This window comes from Staurois parvus, unplaced genomic scaffold (assembly GCF_062004578.1).
Source record: "Staurois parvus isolate SC_StPar_1 unplaced genomic scaffold, SC_StPar_1.0 ptg000059l, whole genome shotgun sequence".
Lineage (NCBI taxonomy): Eukaryota > Metazoa > Chordata > Amphibia > Anura > Ranidae > Staurois > Staurois parvus.
Window position 1 is genome coordinate 6,819,133 of NW_028317855.1, and position 22,121 is coordinate 6,841,253.

At 41.3% G+C, this 22,121-nt stretch overlaps 1 protein-coding gene across 3 annotated transcripts in view; it reads left to right on the forward strand.

Annotated features, from left to right (window-relative positions):
• Window positions 1-21,834, forward strand: part of PDE10A (phosphodiesterase 10A) — a 619,526-nt gene extending 597,692 nt beyond the window's left edge. For all 3 annotated transcript variants that reach the window (XM_089668592.1, XM_089668593.1, XM_089668594.1), the window contains one exon: window positions 15,859-21,834. In XM_089668592.1, the coding sequence (XP_089524718.1) occupies window positions 15,859-15,976 (118 nt within the window). In that variant the 3' untranslated portion in view covers window positions 15,977-21,834. The remainder of the gene's footprint in view (window positions 1-15,858) is intronic.
• The last annotated feature ends 287 nt before the right edge of the window (window positions 21,835-22,121 follow it).

A 22,121-nucleotide genomic window follows, 5' to 3' on the forward strand; every position in this document is an offset into this window, starting at 1 on the left:
GGAAGGCACTTGAGATGTAAGCTATTTTGTAGGTACCATGTATAACCTTAGAAACACTTTAAAATTGCCTTCAATAATGGAAATATTTTTATAGGTTTACGTCCTGATCTGAATCCTCCTCCCGACTTAACCATATATAGTAATTTATCAGGTTTTGAGTTCAGCATAGTATATATTGCAGAAATGTGACCTTGTCAATATTTTTGCAAAGATGCTCCATTGACATCATAATTACCAGATCTGAATAACGTTCTAAGGCTTGAAAGAAATGCATTGTCTGCGCATAACAATAATGTTCTGCCAGCGGTAGTTGGCATACTCAACAGATTTGGCACTGCTCAAAGCCTTCTGCATGCCATCTCTCTCTTTGCTCCAGATGCTGGTCCCTCAAGGAGCACGTTGTGAACCATTCATCCACAGCAATGCAAAGCCCTGTGTCGCACGCTGTGTAGCAACCACATCTCAAATTAAAAGCTTTAGCTACAGTCCAGCCCATTCGCTACTCCCCTCTCCACTGCCGCATTTCACCCTGATTGGGCTTAATAGCAGAGGTCTACAATTAAGCCCAGTGAGAGTGAAATATATGAAGGGTGTGGTCAATGGGTAGGAATTGTAACTAAAGCTTTCACTTTCACTTTGATAACATAGTTGACATACACACAGTGCGACCAGGGCTTGGTATTAAAGTGGCAGTCGGTGCTTATCTTTGAACGTTTGTATCAACAAGGTGACCTGGGCATTACAAAAGTCCACAATCCATCAGTTCAGGTCATTTGATTTTTTTTTTTTTGGTATAATGAAAGGTAGTTTTTCTGATATGACTTTTGGAGTGAGGCCATTAAATGTATTCCTATATAAGGAAGAGCATCAGATGACCATGTGAATTTGAATTTGCTGGAATTACCTGCTGAACCACTTGATATTCGGATCGTGTGTACCCAGCTTAAAGCAGAACTCCGGGCAAAAACGGTTTTCCATATCCTTGCTGCTAACCTCCTACCTTAACTGAATATGTCCTCCATTTTCTGCTTCGCTCAGTAGCTGCTCTGTAATAGGCTGATCATTTTCAAATAAAACCATTAATCCCCTATAGTTTCCTGTTTGTAAGATCAGTGGCTGGTACTCCTCCTGTTCCCCCAGCCACTGGTCTTGGTACTTCCCATCTGTAGTTTTTTTTCTGGAAAACACTGATATATTTCCATCCCTGCTCACTGTAATGGGCGGAAGTCAGTGTTCTGGTCTGTACCTCCCACCCAGGCAGTGTCCTAAGAATGACAGCTCAGGACACTCTAGGTCTGTCTCGCCTCCCATAGCTTCAGTTAGGAGTCTCTGCACCTCCTCCACTAGTAAGTCTTTATACTATACATACAGATCTATTTGCAGAGAAAGAGGCAGTGTTTTTTTTAACAGGTGCAGGGCAAAGTGATCTTAATGCAGCAGCATTATCCAGCATTTCTTCTATACTGCTGGCTGAAGACTTACACAGTCATCAGCATATTGATACCTGTTCTCAGACTCCTGTTTCCTTCCTTGGAACCTCCCCCTCTGTCTTGATGACCTGCACGTGAGATCGGTATTCTGTGCTGTGAATTTCATGACTCCTCACTCCTGCTGACAGATAATTAAAAATGACTGTCGTGTACTAGGAGGAGGAAGATAGTGACTATAGTTGCTGCTAACGGGAGTACCTACAGTTTTTTTGCTAATGGGAGTATCTACCATTAGCAACTGTGCTAATGGGAGCCTCTATGCTTGCTGCTAATGGGAGTACCTACAGTTTGTTGCTAATGGGAGTACCTACAGTTTGTTGCTAATGGGAGTACCTACAGTTTGTTGCTAATGGGAGTACCTACTGTTTGTTGTTAATGGGAGTACCTACTGTTTGTTGCTAATGGTCGTATCTTCTGTTGCTGATGGGAGGATCTACTACTGTTGCTAATGGGAATATTGCTGCTAATGGGAGTATCAACTGTTGCTTCTAACAGGAGTATCTACTGTTGCTGCTAATGTCCTGGTGCTTTGTTTCTGTTTTGTTGATCACATGGAAGCAAACAAGCAGCTGGAAGAAGGAAGAATTCTAATATTACAGCAGACAACGGTAGATAAACACTTTAATTATGGGCATGTGGCCATATTTATTCCTAGATTAAAAACAGAATGTCAGGGCAATTAGTTCCTATTCTGCTGTGACTGGAGTGATCACATGTGAGAATAGCTGTGGCAGCTGGGGAATGTGTGGGCGTGGGTGAGTACACATTCAACATGTACAGGCCTAGTGTACCCGCCCACACTGACTGTAATTCCCAAAGGTTGATGGGAGGAAGGAGGGGTGTGGCCTGAACATGGCTCTGGGTGACTGCTAGGCGCAGGAGCTCCTGACGCCCACCATGAGGAGGCTGCCTGGGGCCTGACCTAACCACACTTACCTACTGGACCCTGCTGGCAATTCCAGTTGGTGCTGAGTGGTGCCCCCGCGGCATCAGCCACGTGGCTGTCGGTGGCAGCGGAGATACCTGGCGGAGGGGCCGAGTGACAGTGATGTGTGGCTGAGGCCCCAGGGGGACCAGGCCGACTGACAGTGGTGTTCCCTGGAGTGCAGGAGGCACTGAGAAGTAGAGAGAGTGGAGACGTCAAGGCAGGCAGGCCCCCAGGAGGGGTGGTCTGTGCGGAGAGGTGAAAGGCTGACTGGACACCCCCAACAGCCAGAGAAGGGGGATGTACCGCAGGAGATCTGGAGGTTAGGAGAAACCTGAGGACACAAAACTTCAGGATAAGGACAGCCGGAGCTCCCGCCCAGACCCCCGCTCGGGCGACATAACAAACAGGAATATTAGATCTCGACTGGGATAGATGAGTGTACAGAGACAGAAGGATCCAGAAGCCCAGGTCCGGAGGGTGATGGTGAGTCGCCGTGGGTAACGGCAAGAGATTTAAGTCGCTATTTTCTTCTGTTGTTAGTAATTGTATACCTAAGCAGTGGGGCTGGGCGGTCAGAAGATCAAGGAGCCGGGATAACTCAGGATCAATTAGTGCCGTTAATGGCGTCTATGCTTTAAATGCTATTTGGGACTGTAAAAGTAATTGTGGAGGAACAAGGAGGACAGGTCTTTCGTAGATGTGAGAATATTGCATTCTGAATAGTGAGTGGGAAATTTACGGCTAAGCGTAGCTAATATGAAGAACAGACCCACTAAAGAGGGAGGGCGGAAAAACTCCATAACCCAACTCAAATACTAGCACAGTAAAGAAATACTTGCCATTACAGGAAAAAAGCCCAGGGATACAGTGTCCGGAGAAACATCAGGAAAGAAGTAGAAAGTATGATGGGGTGCAGTCTAGACTGTCATTTGGAGTACGGGAAGGGAACCCGATTAATCTATAAACAACGATAGTGCAAATGATCAAAATGTCTCGGAACAACAGGGAGTAATATAAATGCCCACAAAAACAGAGATGGCGGAAATGTTTGCCAAACTGGAACTTTCTATGAAAAATGAAATGACAGTGGTTCATAAGGGTCTTGAACAAATGTTAACAAGGGTGGAAGAAGAGGAGAGAACGGAGACACAGGCCCAGCAGTTATGTAATCTGGAAACGCAGTTGGAGGAGATGCAATTGGAACAGAGGACGCTATCATTTAAACTGGAGGACTGAGAAAATAGAGAGAGAAGAAATCTAAGAAATAGGGGCCTCCAAGAGGATTTACTTGAAGAGGACCTCGGGGAAAAAATAAAGTGTTTAACCCATTGACTGGTAGATCAGCCATGGACCCTCTGAAGTTTGAGAGAATTCATTGATTAAGATGCCCACCTGGGGTAACATCAGTCACCCCTAGAGACGTGATCATCCGATTCCATCATTATGAAGACAAAGAATATGGAAAAAAATAGCGGGAGACCCAAGAGATAAAAATTGGAGAAACAAAACTACTTTGCAGACATTGCCTCAGAGACATTAGCTAAAAGAAGATTACTGAAACCCATATTGGATCAGATAAGGGAAAAAAGAATTCGATACAATTGGGGATTCCAGGCATGTCTGATTGGGTGGAAAGTTGGGAAATCAACAAGGCTAAGATTCCCAGAAGAACTTGGGGACTTTTGTGAAAATTTAAAACTGCAAAATGTCGGAATTGTGGGGTGGTCAGAGGGGTCAAATGAAAGTGAAAATGTAAGGTCAAAAAAAGAAAAGTAGCAGCCAGTGAATAAAAAGAGAAGATCGACTGAATTGGGGGGGTGTAGGTGGGAGAGGGATAGGGGGTGCTGGGGAGGAATTGTCGCCCCCCCCCCTTTTTTTTCCCCCTTACCCCCTCCCTGTCCCCCCTGTGTCTTTAGCAGGTCTTCAAGGAAGATAAGTAGAAGTGGCGGGGCACAGGGAGGCCAAATAGGAAATAGGATATTAGACATTTATACCCCATGCCGAGAGCAGGGGGAAGGGGTTGGCGTCCATGTTCCCATGTAGGATTCCAGTGCAATATGTAGGCCAAGGGTTTTTTAGTGATATAGGTAAGGGTTGGAGAGGGTGGGAGGGGATGGAGGGGATGGGGAAGAGATGGGGTGGGAGGAAGGTCCATGAGATGGGTAGTCTATACTGTTCTTTCCTTGAATAAGAAAGAAAATGAAAACACTAGATAGCCATGAGCCTGATTAGTTTTTTGACATATAATGTGAAAGGTTTAAACTCTCCTACTAAAAGACATAAGATACTTAGGGAAGTTCAACTCTCCAAAGATGTGTTCTTACAAGAGACACATCTGTCACACGATACTAACATTAAAGTATACTTGAGGTATTACCCAACATGGCATTATGCGGATTCACCAATAAAGAGGGCTAAAGGAGTAGCGATTGGGTTCTCAAAAAATGTGCATTTTGTTGTGAAGGAGAGAAAGGTTGACCCAGAGGGCCGGTTCCTATGTTTAAGAGGGAAAATGAGGGGACAAAGTTATACCTTGGTTAATGTTTATTGCCCGAATCAAAACCCACAAGTTTTTCTGTTTGGAGTGTTGGGAAAAATTGTGGAGTTTAAGAAGGGGATGCTGGTCTTGGCAAGAAACTTAAATTTTTCTCTTGATCCATGGATGGATATGTCATCAAACGCGCAGAGAGGAGGAGGTAAAAAAATTAAGAATGTTGAAAAAGAGGTTACATCAAAGTCAGTTAATGGATACATGGAGGGTGAAACATCCTAGAGAAAGAGACTATTATTATTATACAGTATTTATAAAGCGCCAACAGTTCACAGTTGAAGCCGTGAGAGTGTATGAGCTGGCCAAGGGAGGAGGTGTAGATGGAGAAGAGGCCCAAGGATGGAGCCTTGAGGGACCCCAACATAGAGGGGGAGTGAGGGGGAGGTGGTTGCGTTATAGGTGTTACGGATCCGCCAGGTGGCACCTCTGGCAGCCCACTAGGCGGAATCACCCGGAGCGTGGGGTCTAAGTCCCGGTCTGCGTTTTCACCAGGGCCCCTGATGGTGGGGATGGACTTGGAGCAGAACCAGGACCAGGTCACGACCTCCGAGCAATACCACCCGTGGCAGAGGGAGCCTCCGGGGATAGGAGTAGGACAGAGTAGAGCCAGATGTGAGGAGGCCAGCAGGACCTGGCAGGATAAACCGGCGGTTGTCACCGTGGGAAATGGCGTGGTACCGAGACAGTAGGCAGAGAGTGGTCAGGTCGCACGCAGGGTCAGTTACCGGAGTCTGTCCGCAGAATGGTCAAACAAGCCGGGGGTCGGGACAGGAGAAGGCAGCGTAGTCAGGGACAATCCGGGTCAATCACAGGAGAAGGCAGCGTAGTCAGGGACAATCCGGGTCAATCACAGGAGAAGGCAGCGTAGTCAGATAATCCGGGTCAGGGCAGGAGCAGGCAGAACGTCAAACAATCCGGGTCACAATCACAGGGAACACAGGTATCAAATCAGACCTTGTGGCGATTTGTGACAGTGCAGGGCATCTTTAAATATTGCGCCCTGCACGGTCATTGGCCGCCCAGGACGCGCCCCCGCGGCTCCTACTGCACATGCGCGGCCTCCTGTCAGCCGCGGCCCGCCGGGATCTGGTGCCTGTGTCCCGGCGTGAGCCGCCGCTATTGCGCATGCGCCGGGGACGGAGCCGTGGCGGACCCTGACAATAGGTAACGCTGAAGGAGCGTTGTGATTGGACGAGAGCCAGGACAGAGCGGAATCTCTGAGGCCAAGGGAGTGTAGTTTTTTGAGGAGGAAGTGGTGGTCGACTGTGTCGAAGGCCGCGGAGAGGTCGAGGAGTAGGAGCACTGAATAGTGGCCATTAGCTTTGGCGGTTAGCAGGAAAGTTTGAGTAAGGCAGTTTCGGTGGAGTGTAGGGGACGGAAGCCGGACTGTAGGGGATCGAGGAGGTTGTTGTCGTTGAGGTGAGAGCTTAGGCGATTATAGAAGAGTTTGGATGTGAATGGGAGCAGGGAGATGGGTCTGAGGTTGTTCGGGTCATTGGGGTCCAGGGAGGGCTTTTTAAGTATGGGAGTGATGTGCGTGTCCTTCAGAGGGGAGGGGAATGCGCAGGAAGAGAGACTATACCTTCTCTCTTGCACATAGATCGTTCTCAAGTTTGGATTATATAATGATCGAGCATAGACAATTGGACTCATTAGTTAAATCTAATATAGAAGTTATATCTATTTTAGATCATGCTCCTGTCACAGAGAGATTAAAGGTGGGAGGGGAACTGAACAAAAGGGCAATGCGGAGACTAAATGAGACGCTTGTACAAGACCCTGGAATAGAGAGGAGGAAATAGAGCAATTTTTTCTGATAAACGAAACTGAGGAAGTCTCCGTGGCCACTACTTGGGAAGCACATAGGGCGTATGTGAGGTGAACACTGTGAGAGAAAAATAAAGGAGGTGATGGAGGAATTATATATATTAAAACAGGCACATAAAAAGAGACCGGACACAGCGGTTTATTCGAAGATCATACTTAAGAGAAGAGTTAAAATTGGAACAGGAATTAAGGAGGATTTTTAATAGGGTTTCAAAGGAAAGATACCAGTGGAGTAATAGGCCAGGAAATTATCTTATGAAAAGACTTAAGGAAAAGAGATCAAAAAATTATATTGAAAAAATGAAGGATGAAAAAGGAGAACTGGTCTTCTCCACCACTGATATTGCTGAAACGTTCCAAAAATTCTATAGTAGGCTGTATAATATAAAATCTAAGAACCTGAAAGTTGCAGAGGGAGAAAAGAAGGGGAAACGGCAGCAATATCTAAAGGCAGCAGAGCTGCCGAAAATATCAAAAGAGAAATTAGTGTCTTTAGAACAAGTGATTTCCCAGGAAGAAATTAATAGGGCCCTAAAGAATACAGTAGGAGGAAAGAGTCCGGGACCTGATTGGTATACGGTGAGGAATTATAAGAAATTTAGAGACCTATTGGTCCCTAAGTTTTGTACATATACGAACACCTTAGAAGAGGGAATGGGAGTAAGAGCAGAACCGCCGCTGCAAGTGTATATAACGATCATCTTAAAAGAAGGAAAGGACAGTTCACAATGTGCTAGTTATTGACCTATATCACTCTTAAATATAGATGCAAAACTGTTTGTGAAGGTGCTTGCTACGAGTATAAAAGAGCTGATGCCTGAATGGATTCCCTTAGATCAAGTGGGCTTTGTACCAGGAAGGGAAGGGAGGGATAATGGTCTAAGAACATTGCTTCTTGTGCAGAAGGCAAAGAGGGAAACATTACCAACAATAGTGTTGTCGATTGACGCTGAAAAGGCTTTTGGCAGGGTAGACTGGTGGTTCATGATGGATACCCTGGAGGTTCTGGGAGTAGGGAATAAGATGATGAGGTGATGATGATGAGATAAAGGAGCTTTACAGTGGCCTGACAGCGGCGGTTAAGGTAAATGGGTTTCTCTCTGGGTTTTATAAGATGTACAATGCTACAAGACAGGGATGTCCTTTCTCCCCGTTATTATTTGTATTATCCCTGGAACCATTGCTGGTGACAGTGAGAAAGAATATAGATATTAGAGGAATCAAGATAGGTGAGCTAGAGCATAAAGTAGCGGCATATGTGGATGATATTCTGTTTTACATTGTGAACCCTGGGTTAACGCTACCTAACTTAATGAGATTATTAAGAGTATGGAGAGCTTTCAAACTTGAAAATAAATCCCACAAAATCAGAGATCTTGAATATCAATGTTCCAAAGAAAGAGACGCAGACTCAACAAAAGGATTTCCCTCTCTCATGGAGGGAGAAAGAATTAGGTTACCTAGGAGTAAAGTTGACTCCTTTTATAAAAATTATATATTGGGTAAACTATATCCCATTAATAAACAAATTAAAGGATGAGCTTGGAAGACTCTCAAGGGGAAGGGTCTCTTGGATTGGGCGTATTAATTTAGTTAAGATGGTGATAGTCCCAAAAATCTTATATAAATGCCACATGCTCCCAGCTCATATCCCAAGATCCTTCTTTGTGACAATAAAAAAATTAATACTTAAATATACAGTGGGGCAAAAAAGTATTTAGTCAGCCACCAATTGTGCAAGTTCTCCCACTTAAAAAGATGAGAGAGGCCTGTAATTGGCATCATAGGTAGACCTCAACTATGAGAGACAAAATGAGAAAAAAAATCCAGACAATCACATTGGCTGATTTGGAAAGAATTTATTTGCAAATTATGGATTTTTTTCTCATTTTGTCTCTCATAGTTGAGGTCTACCTATGATGCCAATTACAGGCCTCTCTCATCTTTGTAAGTGGGAGAACTTGCACAATTGGTGGCTGACTAAATACTTTTTTGCCCCACTGTATGTGCTAATAAAAAAAATGAGAATTGGGTATCAATTTCTGTGTAATAAGAAAGAAAAGGGAGGATTACATTTGCTAGATATTAAGAAGAATTACATTGTGGTGACACTTTCACGAGTTATAGACTGGACATTTAATTCGCAGGGGAAAAATTGGGTTAAAATAGAAAGCACTTTAAACCACACACGATTAGAGAGGATTGTTTGGATAGCACAAAAGTTTCTTATTATGGATGAATCTAGTAATACTCTCACACAGAAGGTGTTTAGAGTATGGGATGGAATACACAAACAAATGGACTGGAAGTATAATTCACTGTTGATTCCCTTGGTAGGAACTGATTTTTTCCTGCCGGGGAAAGATAATATTTTGGGGAAATGTTTTAAAGATGTAGATACACTGTTGGGGGATATAGTAGTACAGGGGAAATTGTGCACTTTTCAAGATTTAAGAGGTAAAAAAGAGATTTGTGGCACTGGATGAACTGAAATACTGTCAGTTAAGACACTTCGTTTCTACATTGCCTCAACCATTGAGGATGGCGGGGGAAATGCTCCCATTTGAAAAGATACTAGGTTCTAGTATTGCTCCCAAACATGTCTTCTGGAATATAAGATTCTTGCTAAACTAAGGGGGGGGGAAGGGGGTCTTCCGCTGTTCTTAGAGAAATGGGAAAGGGAACTGGGAACAAAAATGAATGAATTCCAGAGACAAAAAATGTTTAACACATGGGTTGATGAATATGAACATAGTAGAAATTAATTATAACTGTTTAATGAGATGATGTTTTACACCGAGTGTGGCACATAGACAACAAGTAGAAGTGTCACCGCTTTGTTGGAGGGGATGTGGAACCAAGAGAACAATGGCACATATCTGGTGGGACTGTCCAAAAATACAAGGGTTTTGGCAAGATATAATACAATTTATACAAGAGATACTAGGGATAATGATACAGAAGGACCTGTGGGGTGTTTATTCTAAAGGGTCAGAAGTCAGAGCCAAGGGGCTCATTCCCAAATTATGACAGGTACCGCATCAAAAGGAAGCAAAACTCTCCTAAAGTAAATGCATACATTTACTTTGAGCTTTACTATTCCACTACGTTGCATAAAAGTCACACTAATGTTGATACCATTTTAATTAGCAGACTTTGTTAATTATATTTTAATGCAAATTTATGAAGGTGCACAAATTATGTAAACACTGCATTGGGAAAATTACAGAAAAATAGTTTTTTTTCCTTATTGTTAACTATTTATTCTCAGTAAATACTAAGAAAAAAAAAATACCAATGCAAAAGTGCAGTGCATCAAAAACGTAAACTGTATTCATATAAACAAATCCGTGTTATATTTGTGCATGTAAGCATATGACATCTAAACACCAGCTTTATGTATAACACCACTAGTGCAATATAATATAATATAATATATATCTGTGCTATACCACTATCTACAGTGATATAAATAGAGTGCAGTCCAATGTCTATCCAAGTATCGGCAAATAAAAAAAAAAAAATGTGCCCAATCCTTATTAATCAAATTGTCTGTGGAACTCTTCTAGATACTCGCGTGTCTCCACAATATACATTTTTTTTGCTTATCTTTTTTTTTTATCACATAGGGGACACAAAGACGCCTATGTGATTTTTGGTTGACCCTGCATCTCTTCTCTGGTCTCCACTTGTTGTATTGCAATTCAGCTTGCATTGCAATACATCTCTCCCTGGCTAATGTAGCCGGATAACCAAAACCCAATGCATTTCTTGTATTTTTAATGGGATTCATATTAAACAATTAGGCATCACAGAACAGCAATATCAGCAAACAAAGTAAAGAAAAAGGATAAAGCAAAATGGCCCTGTTCAGATATTTGCATACCCTTTGTGACAGGCCCAACCAGGACAGGGGCTTTTGGAGGGTACTGCAGGCTAGCCTCTTGCCTACTGACCATGGGCCCTGGCATCTCAGGGGGCTCTATTCTTTGGTAGGTGTGTACCTGGGGGGACCTTTTACTTTGGATTCAAGTCCATGTGTCCCTGAAACACACAGACTCAGAGAACTGGAGGACCAGAATGCAGATTTGGGGTCTGTGTGCCCAAACCAGCATTGACTGCTTCAACCCCCCCCCTAGACTCCGAGACTCTAAGCAGATGTTAGTGTTACTAAACCCAGGACCCTGCATTTACTCTATCTGGTCTTCCACAGTACACAGAACCTGGAAATGCAATTATTTTAGTAAATATAAACTGCTAAATACCTTTTCTCAACAGTTAGAGCAGTTTTGTGACTTCTATTAGTGTCCAGCAGAGCACTGGTTAAAGCTTGTAGGAAGAGTTTTCTTTCTGCTCTAGGAGGATGCAGAACCCCTGACCTCTGTCTGGATAGTGCTGATCACATGCACTCTCCCAAGAAAAAAAAAACCTCTCTAGCAATACACACCACACTGAGTATGTGCAGAGTGTCTCCACATGATATGTATTATCAGGAGATAAGAGGGGGGCACTCGAAGAAGGAGAGGATCAGAGAAGTCAGGATCAAACAGCATTTTTGCACAATTTTGAAAGATTAACCCCTTAGGTTCCACAGGGAGTATCAAGCATGCTTTACTGCATATACAGACTGATTTTACTGTTGTGGGTTTAGTAACACTTTAATATATGCAGCTCAAAACAACCTAATGCTGAGGTCTCTTGCTGTATTCTGGTTATTAAGGTGTGATGTGTTTACCATTGTGTATTTGTCCCATTGTCAATTGAATTAATTGAATTCCCTATTGTTTCTGTAGGTTAGCTAGTCCTTCTGGAGGTTCCCACCTGATGGGATTTGTCTGGTGTCAACTTGACCTTGTTATCTAATCAATGAGGGATGTTTATCACAATGTGTAATATTTGTGTTTGTTTGTGGGGACTGCACATATTGACTGCCCATATTTTTGAAGTGTATCAAAACATTTCTGTTCAAAAAACAGTTCCAGTTTCACCTAAGCTAGTGCCATCTAGTCCTTGGGTGCAATGACCAGCTATAACACTTTGGTCCTGTGTCCCAGCAGTGCGAAAGCAGTTTTCTGACGGAAGCACCCAGGCAGGGTGCCAGGCGGTCTGCCACATTTGGTGGCAGCAGTGGGATCTGCTTCCTCCCTAAGAGCAGTCCAAACCACCACCGGGACCCTTTGTTGGGTGATGTAAAAAAAGTGTTCCAGGAGAGGAGTTCCAGTGGTGAATGCAAGCTAATTTCACCTAGTAAAGACAGCCTGGTTCTGCCCAGGATGTGCTGCAATTGATTGACCCAATTCACCGGGAGCTCTGGATGAAGGCTTTCCAAGTGGAGCCAAGACTATTATGGAAAGGTTCTTCCTACATCCATGAATATGTACTGGCTGCAGTTGTACCTGCGTATACCATTCCTAGGAGAGTATCCTCAGGATGAATGGCTGACAGAGCTGGATACGCTGATCCAGACAGAAATAGTAGTGAACAATGGTTATCAGGTGCTGCAATGGTATGCTACCCAAGTGTGTCCGTGACTGAAGAACAGCAATCACATAGAAGGCTATGACTACGGCAACCCAGGATTGATATTTGAGATGCTTCAGGAGGATCCACATTTTGATGCAGTAGAGTTAAGATGGGAGGACATCTGAGATTTAACCTCCCTAGCGGTATGATTGTCAATATTTCTGTGCTTAAAGCGGTACATTTTTTTGCATGGAAATATGTTGTTTTTTTATTGTAGGCCTGTAATTTTTAGGAATAACTCACTGAAATCTGTCCGAACAAGAGTCTAGTAAACATCCTGGGTATGATAAAGTTTGAAACACGAAATCATAAATTATAATATAATACATAATCATAAAAAAATAATATAATATAATAAAGTTAATTCAATAATATAATCAAACCAAAAACACTGAAATTTGAAATATAGCGCCAAGTTAGCACATCACTGAGCTTAGTCGCAAAATCGTTTACAGTATCTGATGATGAATTTCCCCACGAATCATCACTCAATTCTGCAAGTGGTTCTGATTTACTATCACTGTACTCCAGCTGGTCTAAAACCGCTTTTGACATAAAGGGACGCTTTTTGGATGCCATGGACTTTTCTCAGTTTCAAGGCAGAACAGTAAAAATGCAGGCAGGGCACAGAACAACGCAGTAAAGACAAAATGTATGTGAAATGCTTTGAAGCAGTAATGTTTTACGATGTGATTTTAGTGTATTTTGTGAATGTCACCTTTTAAAATTTTTAAATTTCCCGCCGGTTCCGGCCCCCGTACGCCCCGACTCTCGCAGGGATCGAAACCCGGAAGACAGATGCCGGTATCGGCCGGAGGAGATCGCATCGCGGGAGCGCAGAACAAGGTAAGTGGAACTGGGAATCCCTGAGCAACGCTGCAGGGTAATCCCGAGTGTAGCTCGGGGTTACCGCTTTTGCCACCGCTAATTAACCCCGAGCTACACTTGGGAATACCACCAGGGAGGTTAAGGGAGTTGGAACTTCCCTGAGAGCTGGGATTGTGAAGTGACTTGGACTTTATAGTTACACAAAAATAGGAGCTGGAACAAGCATATAAAAGACTGTTCGACGAAGCTCAACAGTATGCCCCAACACCCATGGATGTTATGGATTATGATTCACCTGTCAAAGCTTTGGCACTGGGCCCAAGTGCCCCTAGCCTGTGCCCTGGATTTTCAGCAGTTCCAGAGACTGGGGATTTAATAGACTTTCTTGCTAAGGAGGAACAACCCAGTGAGCCTCTAGCAGAAGAGCTTGCAATGTGGCAGAGCACTGCTGACCTCTACCTACAACAACCAGTGGCCACCGAATTTGTACTTTACTTCCCAGTGGTGAAGAAGCAGTTTTCTGATGGAATAACCCAATCAGGGTGACAGGCGGTCCATCACACCCGTAGTTCTTAATATCATGTGTTACCCTCTTTTTGTATTAGTGACAGATTGCAGACTTTTGTAATAGTGTGAATGAAGCCCTTTTACTGATGTGGTAAAGCTGCCCTTTCTGAGCAGTAAGCCTCCAGGTCTCCCCAAAGTAGCTCGATGATGACGAGGTCAGGAAATTGTGATGGTTGCTCCTGAACCTTTACTTTTTCTGTTGTAGCCACTAGGATTAAATTGGTCTTATATTTTGGTCATGTCAGAAAGTCCAAGTGTGCTCCATGCACAGCTTCCAGCATGTAAACGTTTTACATTTAAACAGTTACACAAGTGAACAGATACTGAAACAGCAGGAACTGATCATAATACACGATAACTCAGATGGGACATGATGACTGGTTTCTCCATGTACCATCAGTAGTAATTTATAGCAACCCATACATGTGACCATCATCTGATATAGCTGATGGCTAAATTAATCAAATTCTATTTCATATCTGAGGAGTATGCAGATATTGGCAGCTTTTGGGGAAACATTGACTGGACAAATTAACTATACCTGATCACGGTTTACGCCACAAATAAGTGGCACACAGAGCTGTATTTTTTTTTTTTTTTATCTGGCTGTATTTTTCTGCTTGCTTCTTCCTCTATTGACTTAAATAAGAATGCTTAGCCATGCCTAATTCTAATACTTATTGTTCCACTGCCTAAAAGGACAGTTAGATTGTGCCTACACATCTGTGCACTGTTAAGTGGACCAGATATATTAAATGGTGATTGAAAATGTGGGCAAATTTGGATTGCTAAAATTTCTTTTTGAGAAATGTATCTCTTGGCATATTTTGACCCAAGAAGACATCCTTGTGCTTGTTAAGCTGGAGGCAGAGGTGCCAGCCCATGAAGATGTAAACAACCAATCCATTCTTCCACTGAGACCAGCTAGCAAAAGTAAGAAGATGGCTGTTGTAGTTGCTCATAGATCTGTGATCCTTTCCTGGTCAAATCATAGTCTACAGATTTGAGGGACAAAGATCCAATGTCTGTGGTCATTCTTAGTAAAGGTATCCATAAACATAAACAGACATCTCCTGAACAACATCTTCCTGTCAGATGTGATAATGCAAAGCAGTGTTCTGGAGCTCTGGTGCACATCTGTAAATGTAGAAGTGATCTATAGCTGTCAAAATTACTTCCTTTTAAAAGCCTGACGCTGACTGAGCAAAAAAGTAAATCCTGTGGCTGCTAATGTTAATACATATGGTAGCAGCAATAAATATTTTAAAGCAAACCTAAAGTTAAAAATCCCAAACTAAAAATGAATATCCTAAAAAAAATAACATTCAAACAATATTGCCATAAGTGTCAATCCGGCTGTCGCATGCAGTACTCCTTTCTGCCACTATTTAGCCTCAATCTGATGTTCCGCATCATTCAACCCACTTTCTATAAGTCCGGGCTGTTATGGACCCGTCCCAGTCTGTAACTGGATAGTGAAAGATGCAGTACAATGATGGGCTTATTACTCCACTTTTTCCTCCTATCAGCACACACCTTTTCAGCATATAACTGGCTCCTTGTACTGCTTCTTCCTCTCACACGTGCTCTATTTTACAGATATGGTGATATTTGGTCAAATTCAAGTATTTATACTACTTGCATTTGAAAAATACATTTAATGATGTATTAAGGAAAAGATCATTTTTTGTTTTTTTTTTTTGTCTTTTTTTTGTTTTTAGTTATTTAATTATTACAAGTGTATAGCACTGTCAATTTACACAGCGCTTTACATATATATTGTACATTCACATCAGTCCCTGCCCTCAAGGAGCTTACAATCTAAAGTCTCACATTCGTACATACAGTACATACTAGAGCCAATTTAGACAGGAGCCAGTTAACCTACCAGCATGTCTTTGGAATGTGAGAGGAAATTGGAATACCCGGAGGAAACCCACGCAGGCACAGGGAGAACATGCAAACTCCAGGCAGGTGGTGCCGTAGTTAAGATTCAAACCGATTACACTTGTGTTGCTAGGCGGAACCTTTTATCTGATTAGAGTTCAGCTTTATGTAAATTAATTTAAGTAAAATATATTTTTAAAGAAATGTTACACTGTCTTTCATGCCATTTTATTATGTCTTCCTTTTCCTGTGTCAAGGGATAATCTCAGCCAATGGGAGAAAATATCCAGAGGGGAAGATACTACAGTCTGGCTTCCTACCCAATCAACAGTGACAGGATCAGCAGATTCCTTGCCGGTTAAGATTGATGACTAACACTGAGCACATTCAAAAGGGAGCTAAAAGAAGGCATGTGTGCATAAATGCCACATAGAAGTTGCTCAACCCCAGTCTAAAGGATGAAAAGTAAATGTTCTGGAATGTGTATTTTATGTAGAAAAGTGGAAGGCGGAAATATACCAATTATTTTACTGTCCTTTATAGTTCATACAAATTTTGTTCCGTTATCTGATCTTTAAAGCGTTTCCATAATTGCTTTAATGGGTTGTTGTGCTTTAAGGCCCATCTGGTACTAAAATGCTGCAGCATCTCCTAGTATCCAGATACATATTGAAAATCTACAGCATAGCTGTGAGATTACAACAGCATTATTTGAGCAGTAAATATGTATTACCATTTGAGTAGTTAAAAGCACATGATAAAAATGCTAATATATTTAGCAGCTCTGATATTCCCTAACTTTTATTTTGGTAGGTATTTATCTTTTTGTAAAGGAGGTTTCTTTTTTAATTTGCTAAGTTTGTGTGGCACTTTAAGGAAAAAATTTTTTAGCAAACACATAAAATGTTTCTTGATTTCAAATGGATACTTTTTCTGTCCCATACCTACTTCTGATGGCATTATTATGCACTTTCTTTATACAATGAAACACTGCTGTGCAGTAAAAAAATATATATTTAAAAAAAATCAATAAAAAAAATGCAAACTTTGAGCAGAGATGTGAACAATCAACTCAAATGTCAAAAAAAGAAAAATACTCACATTTTCAAGGCCCACTTTCACATGTAGAGAAACAAAAGTTTAAATTTAACTAATTGGGCTGATATTAGAAGGCACTGTGATATGAATTCTGTGTCGACTTTTAAAAATTTCTCACAGCTCTGAGTAGCTAGAATAATGTCAAAAGTCATGATCATTTTCTAATCCAGTGCCTTCTTCTAAGAACATTCGATGCAAAAAGTAAAATTACTCTAATGAACTGGGTTAACATTGCATGTTAAAGGGGAGAAACCTGTAATCCTCTTTATTTTGGCCAGGGCAGAAGAATTTTTTTTCCCATAGTTTGTTCATCCCATGGAAAAGGTTGCCGTGTATATCACTTGATACTTAAAAAAACAAAAATACAACAGATGTAAGATATTAAGTACAATTATTCCTCTCAGTTTTACGATTTTAAAATGTTGCTGTTGGCATTAGGCCCCATGCACACTGAGGGTTGCTCTGAGGCATGAGGCTCCAGTGTCCGTCCAACTCCACCGCCAGTAGCCTGTCAAACTCTGTGTCCTTGTTTCCATCAGCAATTGGGGGCAGTAAAGCCATGTGGTTGAGCTGCGGTGTACTTGCATCCCCCCAAGTACTCCCCATTTGGTTGCAAAAGCAGCAGAGGGGTGTGTAGATATTCCTTGGCTGCAATACTATGCATCACGGCATGGCAAAAATTATCACGACTGTCGCATTCAAGTCATAGAATGCAAGTAGTCTGCAGGGCTACATGATGCATCTGTGCGCTCTGCCCGCACCTAAATGACAACGCCTAATATACAAGGGCTAAATGCCTAGTGTGTATGAGGCCTTACACTTAACTCCTTATTTCTGGATACAATTTATTTTCCAAAAAATTCACATCTATGAGCTTCTGACTGATTTTATCTTTGTTCTACATAGGAGTCAGTGACGCCTGTATCCTTGTGTTTGGATACTTAGAACATCCAGGAACATGTACAATGAAGGGACATGGCTTGTGAATTCAGGCCCTGTAAGATATGCAGTTTTGTCTCAAATAGTGGATTATGCTCCAAGCTGAATAATATATTACTTTGTCTCCGTATAGTCCTACTTGTGCATGATTTCCTGTCTGAAGACTAGTAAGAGGAGTAATATTCACTGGTCAGTGAACTATATAGCTGGCCAGTTGTTTGCCCGGTTCTTAGTAGTATCATGAATGTCATTTTAGAGGGCATATTTAGCCATATTCGCTCAAATATTTTAATGCAAATAAATTTTAAGTTTGCAATGAGGTTGTAGATTGAAGTAGTTTTACCAGTTAAGGTTATTCCACAGCCCTTGCACTACACATAGGGTAAGATGCACAAAGAATTAGTAATAACTATTATGTTGAAAAACATGAAGTAAGTAGTTAAAACAGTAAGTATTTAAAAAGTATGTCAGTGTAATTTTGTTTCCTAAAAAAAGTTAATGAAATACACAGTTAAAGGTTTTGTGGTCGGCTTTTGTATAGACACTTTGCTGCCATACAAGACCACTACAAAGCCTTTATTCAAAGTCCCACCTCTCAAACCACAGGCACAAATGCCTCTGTAGATGCTAAAGATGCAGATAATGCAGCAAAACACTGCTTTGTCAGTAGTCCCAGAAGGAAGATGTGCCCTTGTAGTTTGCCACCTAAGATAGTTCTCATTTTATGGTAGAAAAGGCCAATGCCTTTTCTATATATTGTCTTTATAGGGCCTCTCAAAAATATAAGATGGCACAGGTTATATTTCATATAAATTTTTCCCCTGGCACAGTTGAAAGAGAGAGCAAATTTTCTGTTTTAGTTGTTTGGAGTTATGGAATTGTCATATGTTGTTTTTAGCAGAGCCTTGTTAAAATTATCCAATATTCTGTGCTATGGATAAGACGACAAAAGAAAAACAAATGAGAAGCAGAAATTTGTATTCCTTCATGAGCTGCATTGAATAACTACTGACTTTAACCTGTTTACATGATTGGTTTGTTAACTACACTGTACAGTAGCCATATTTTCTATAAGGACTCTCTTGAAGTTTTAAGAACTTATTTATTAGCATTTACAGAATATTTTTGTAATCAAAAGCCAGTCTTTTATGTTAGCACATAGCGAAAACTGTGATAAAAGCTCATTCCTTATATTCGCATTGTTTTTGAAAAATTATATTTTTCTCCTAATGTGATTCTATTTTGTTGTATATCTTTTATTACACTAGATTAAGTTAGATGACTTTTGTTTAAAAGGAAACCTATTATGAGAAAAATATGTAGGCTGCCATTGCTTACCTTCCCTTCTGAAAATTGGCGGTCTTGTTGCTTTGACTTAAGTACCATGAGTTACAAACCTGGAAAAGTATTTTGAATAGGAGTCTGAATTCTCTTACTTTCATGTGCTGTATGCCTGCTGTTGATCAACAGCTGAACAAGGATACAGGCAAACAACTAGCATTTTTGAAAGACCAGAAATGACAGCCCCCATATTTCATTTTCAGCATGTGTACGTGAACAGTGTTGCTTGCTTGTTAGAGATTTAGAGCTTTATTCATTCTACAAAAAAATTGCTAGGGTCTACACAAGAGAGCATTCTGTGATATGTAATTAGGTTGCTAATGTGCTTGTGTCCTGCTGGTGGGTAGGTATGTTGTGAAAGCAGGCCTTTGCTTATTTGAACAGTGCGTTTGCCTTCCCTCCTTTCTTCATGACACATATTTGTGTATCCTCCACATGTTGCCCTTATGTGATGTCCTTATGGTCATCAGCAATTTCACTGGGCTTATACACTAAAGCTGGCCATAGATGGATAATATTTTTTGTTGTTCAGATAGCAGGATAAATGCTAAAAAAAAAAAAAAAAAAAAGACTGCTCCGTTCACCTAGACTGTGTGGATGGAGGAGTCTTGAGGAATTGTCTCCACTGAGGCATTGTATTCTGACAGCAAAGACTGTCCAGTAGACTGCAGATGCTGAGCATTTTCCACTTGTCTGTTCAACAGAAGTCAATTGTTAGATTGACTCCTGTTTAGGAGTGGCCACAAATGGGTGGAAATTCACCTGGTCCTTGGTGAACTGGCTGGATTTCGATCCATCTATGGCCAGCTTAACTTGAAGCCCAATGATACAGTTGGGTGGTCTGCAAAAACTAGGCTTCTATTTTCATGGATTTTTCTTCTGGAAAAATAGTACAAAATGGCAATTAAAAAAGAAGTACAGAAAACATAGGGTGGTCATAAATGCCCTAATCCTGTCTCTTATCAAACCACTCATTGCACACAGCCTCAAGGACATACCACAGATATGTAGTAGAAAAAGCATTCCTTAAGTTGTCCATTGATGGATCAAAATTTGGCCTGTTCAGCAGGGACTAGCCCAAATTTTGATCCATCTTTGGCCAGTCCTGTTTGAGAGACGTCGCTCTACCTATTGACGGCTTCTGAACAGGCTTGCTGGAAATCTTTAGTTAATCAGCTCTGCAGCCTATTGGCTGCAATGCTGATCAGTATATTCTGACAGCATGGGAGTCCATCTGACTCTTCTGCTGTCAGAGTACAATAGCACAACAGGGAGGATTTCTGCATACACTTTGAATCTGTGGCTAGGGAATCAGTTCAGTTTTTTGAGTCATGTATGGCCAGATTTATGCATACAAATATTTTCCTATCTGATATAAAATTTCTGACAAGGTATAGTCACGTGAACTACTGCATAAGAACACATTATTGTATCTTTTCTCTAAAGAGTAAGAATAGATGTCTTTCCACTTGTTCTAGGAAAAATACTGGCTCATCTAAATCCATCATTAGTTTTTGTAGTAAGATATGGCCTATGTTTGCTTCCTTGGTTGAGTGACCTGTATTTTCCATGCACATATACTATCCTATACATGACATGGAGGGCAGACACTTTTGAAGATCATATATTATACCAATGTAGCAGCATCTATACCTCGGGAAGCATGGGTGCATATTTCATTGCCAGGTTTAAACGAATATAAGCATATACATTTGTGTCAGATGGTTAAAACCTTTGTTCACATGACTTGTTAGTATAATAGACATTCCATTTTGAACATACATTCTGTAACAGAATCAATGGGGTAGATAGCACTTATAAACACTGCTGGGGGTAATTTTCCCTTAAAGTGTTTGTGACACTAAACAATGGTTGAAATATAATTATATTTAAGTAATTATTCTTTTAGTACCTTCTATTGTGCTCAACCTCCTCAAAATCTCCATTTTCTTTATTTTGCTGCTGAGGGTTCCTGTTAGCTGTGAAGGCTGTGTTTGTTTCCACGGTCCCACTGTATGTAGGAGCATAGCCACCCTCTCTTGCTTGCTCCTGACATGGACTAGGGACTATGGAGTAGTGTACATGACCGGAATGAATGTGCACTATTAGTTCGGAACAAATGGAAGTGAGGGGGGGGGGGAGGAGAGGTTTGTGAACTCAGGAAGGATGTTGCAAAGAGGCAGAAAAACATAGTAAGGAACATTTTCCCCAAAAATAGATTACAGGGCCATTGGGTAGTAAATGTGCATGGATTATTTTTGTAGAACAAAGGACTGGCCAAATTTCGATCAATATTTGGCCATCCCTTCTCCACAGTAGTCGATTGTTTGACATCTGTGAAACATATGTTGGAAAAATGTCTTTGATCAGCAACTGCCACCGTGTGTCACTTGTGTTACTTTAAGTTCCCTAACAGTAGATCTGTTATTTTGCAATTATGTGGTTTTGAACTTCACACAAACTGTTTTGAAAAAATTAGTTGTTGCTTGGCTAAGAAGTAATGTTTTTTAGTTTCATATTGAGGGAACACTTTTTCACGGCTTTTTAATTCTGCAAATTGTAATGCTCAGAAATATTTAGTTGACATTGATCTTTGCATTATATAAGCTGAAGAGAGCTATAAAGAGAAATGTCCTAAGAGGAGGTATCGGCTGACTTCCTCATTGAGTTCCTCTTACCTTAAGCTTTTGAGTGACTACTCTCCCTGTTATCCACTACATGCAGTGGAAAACTTTTTTAGTTGCCAGGAACTGTGTTGCTTAACTACCATCACCTCATGTAGAGTCAGACTACAAGCTTCTTGTATGATGCTAAGTAAACTCTAGACGCTAAGGGGTTTATTTACTAAAGCTGGAGAGTCCAAAATCAGACTCCCTTCTGCATAGAAACCAATCAGCTTCTAACCTCAGCTTGTTCAATGAAGCTTTGGCGATGAAACCTGGAAGCTGATTGGTTTCTATGCAGAAGTGAGTCTGATTTTGGACTCTCCAGCTTTAGTAAATAAACCCCTAAGTGACAATCCACAAGTGTTAAGCAACCATTTAAGACACTCTAAGACATCTTCTGAAGGTTTTGCACATACCTTCTGTTTGTGGTATAATTGTATTACCTTTGGCTATACTACAGGACTGCTGTAACATAA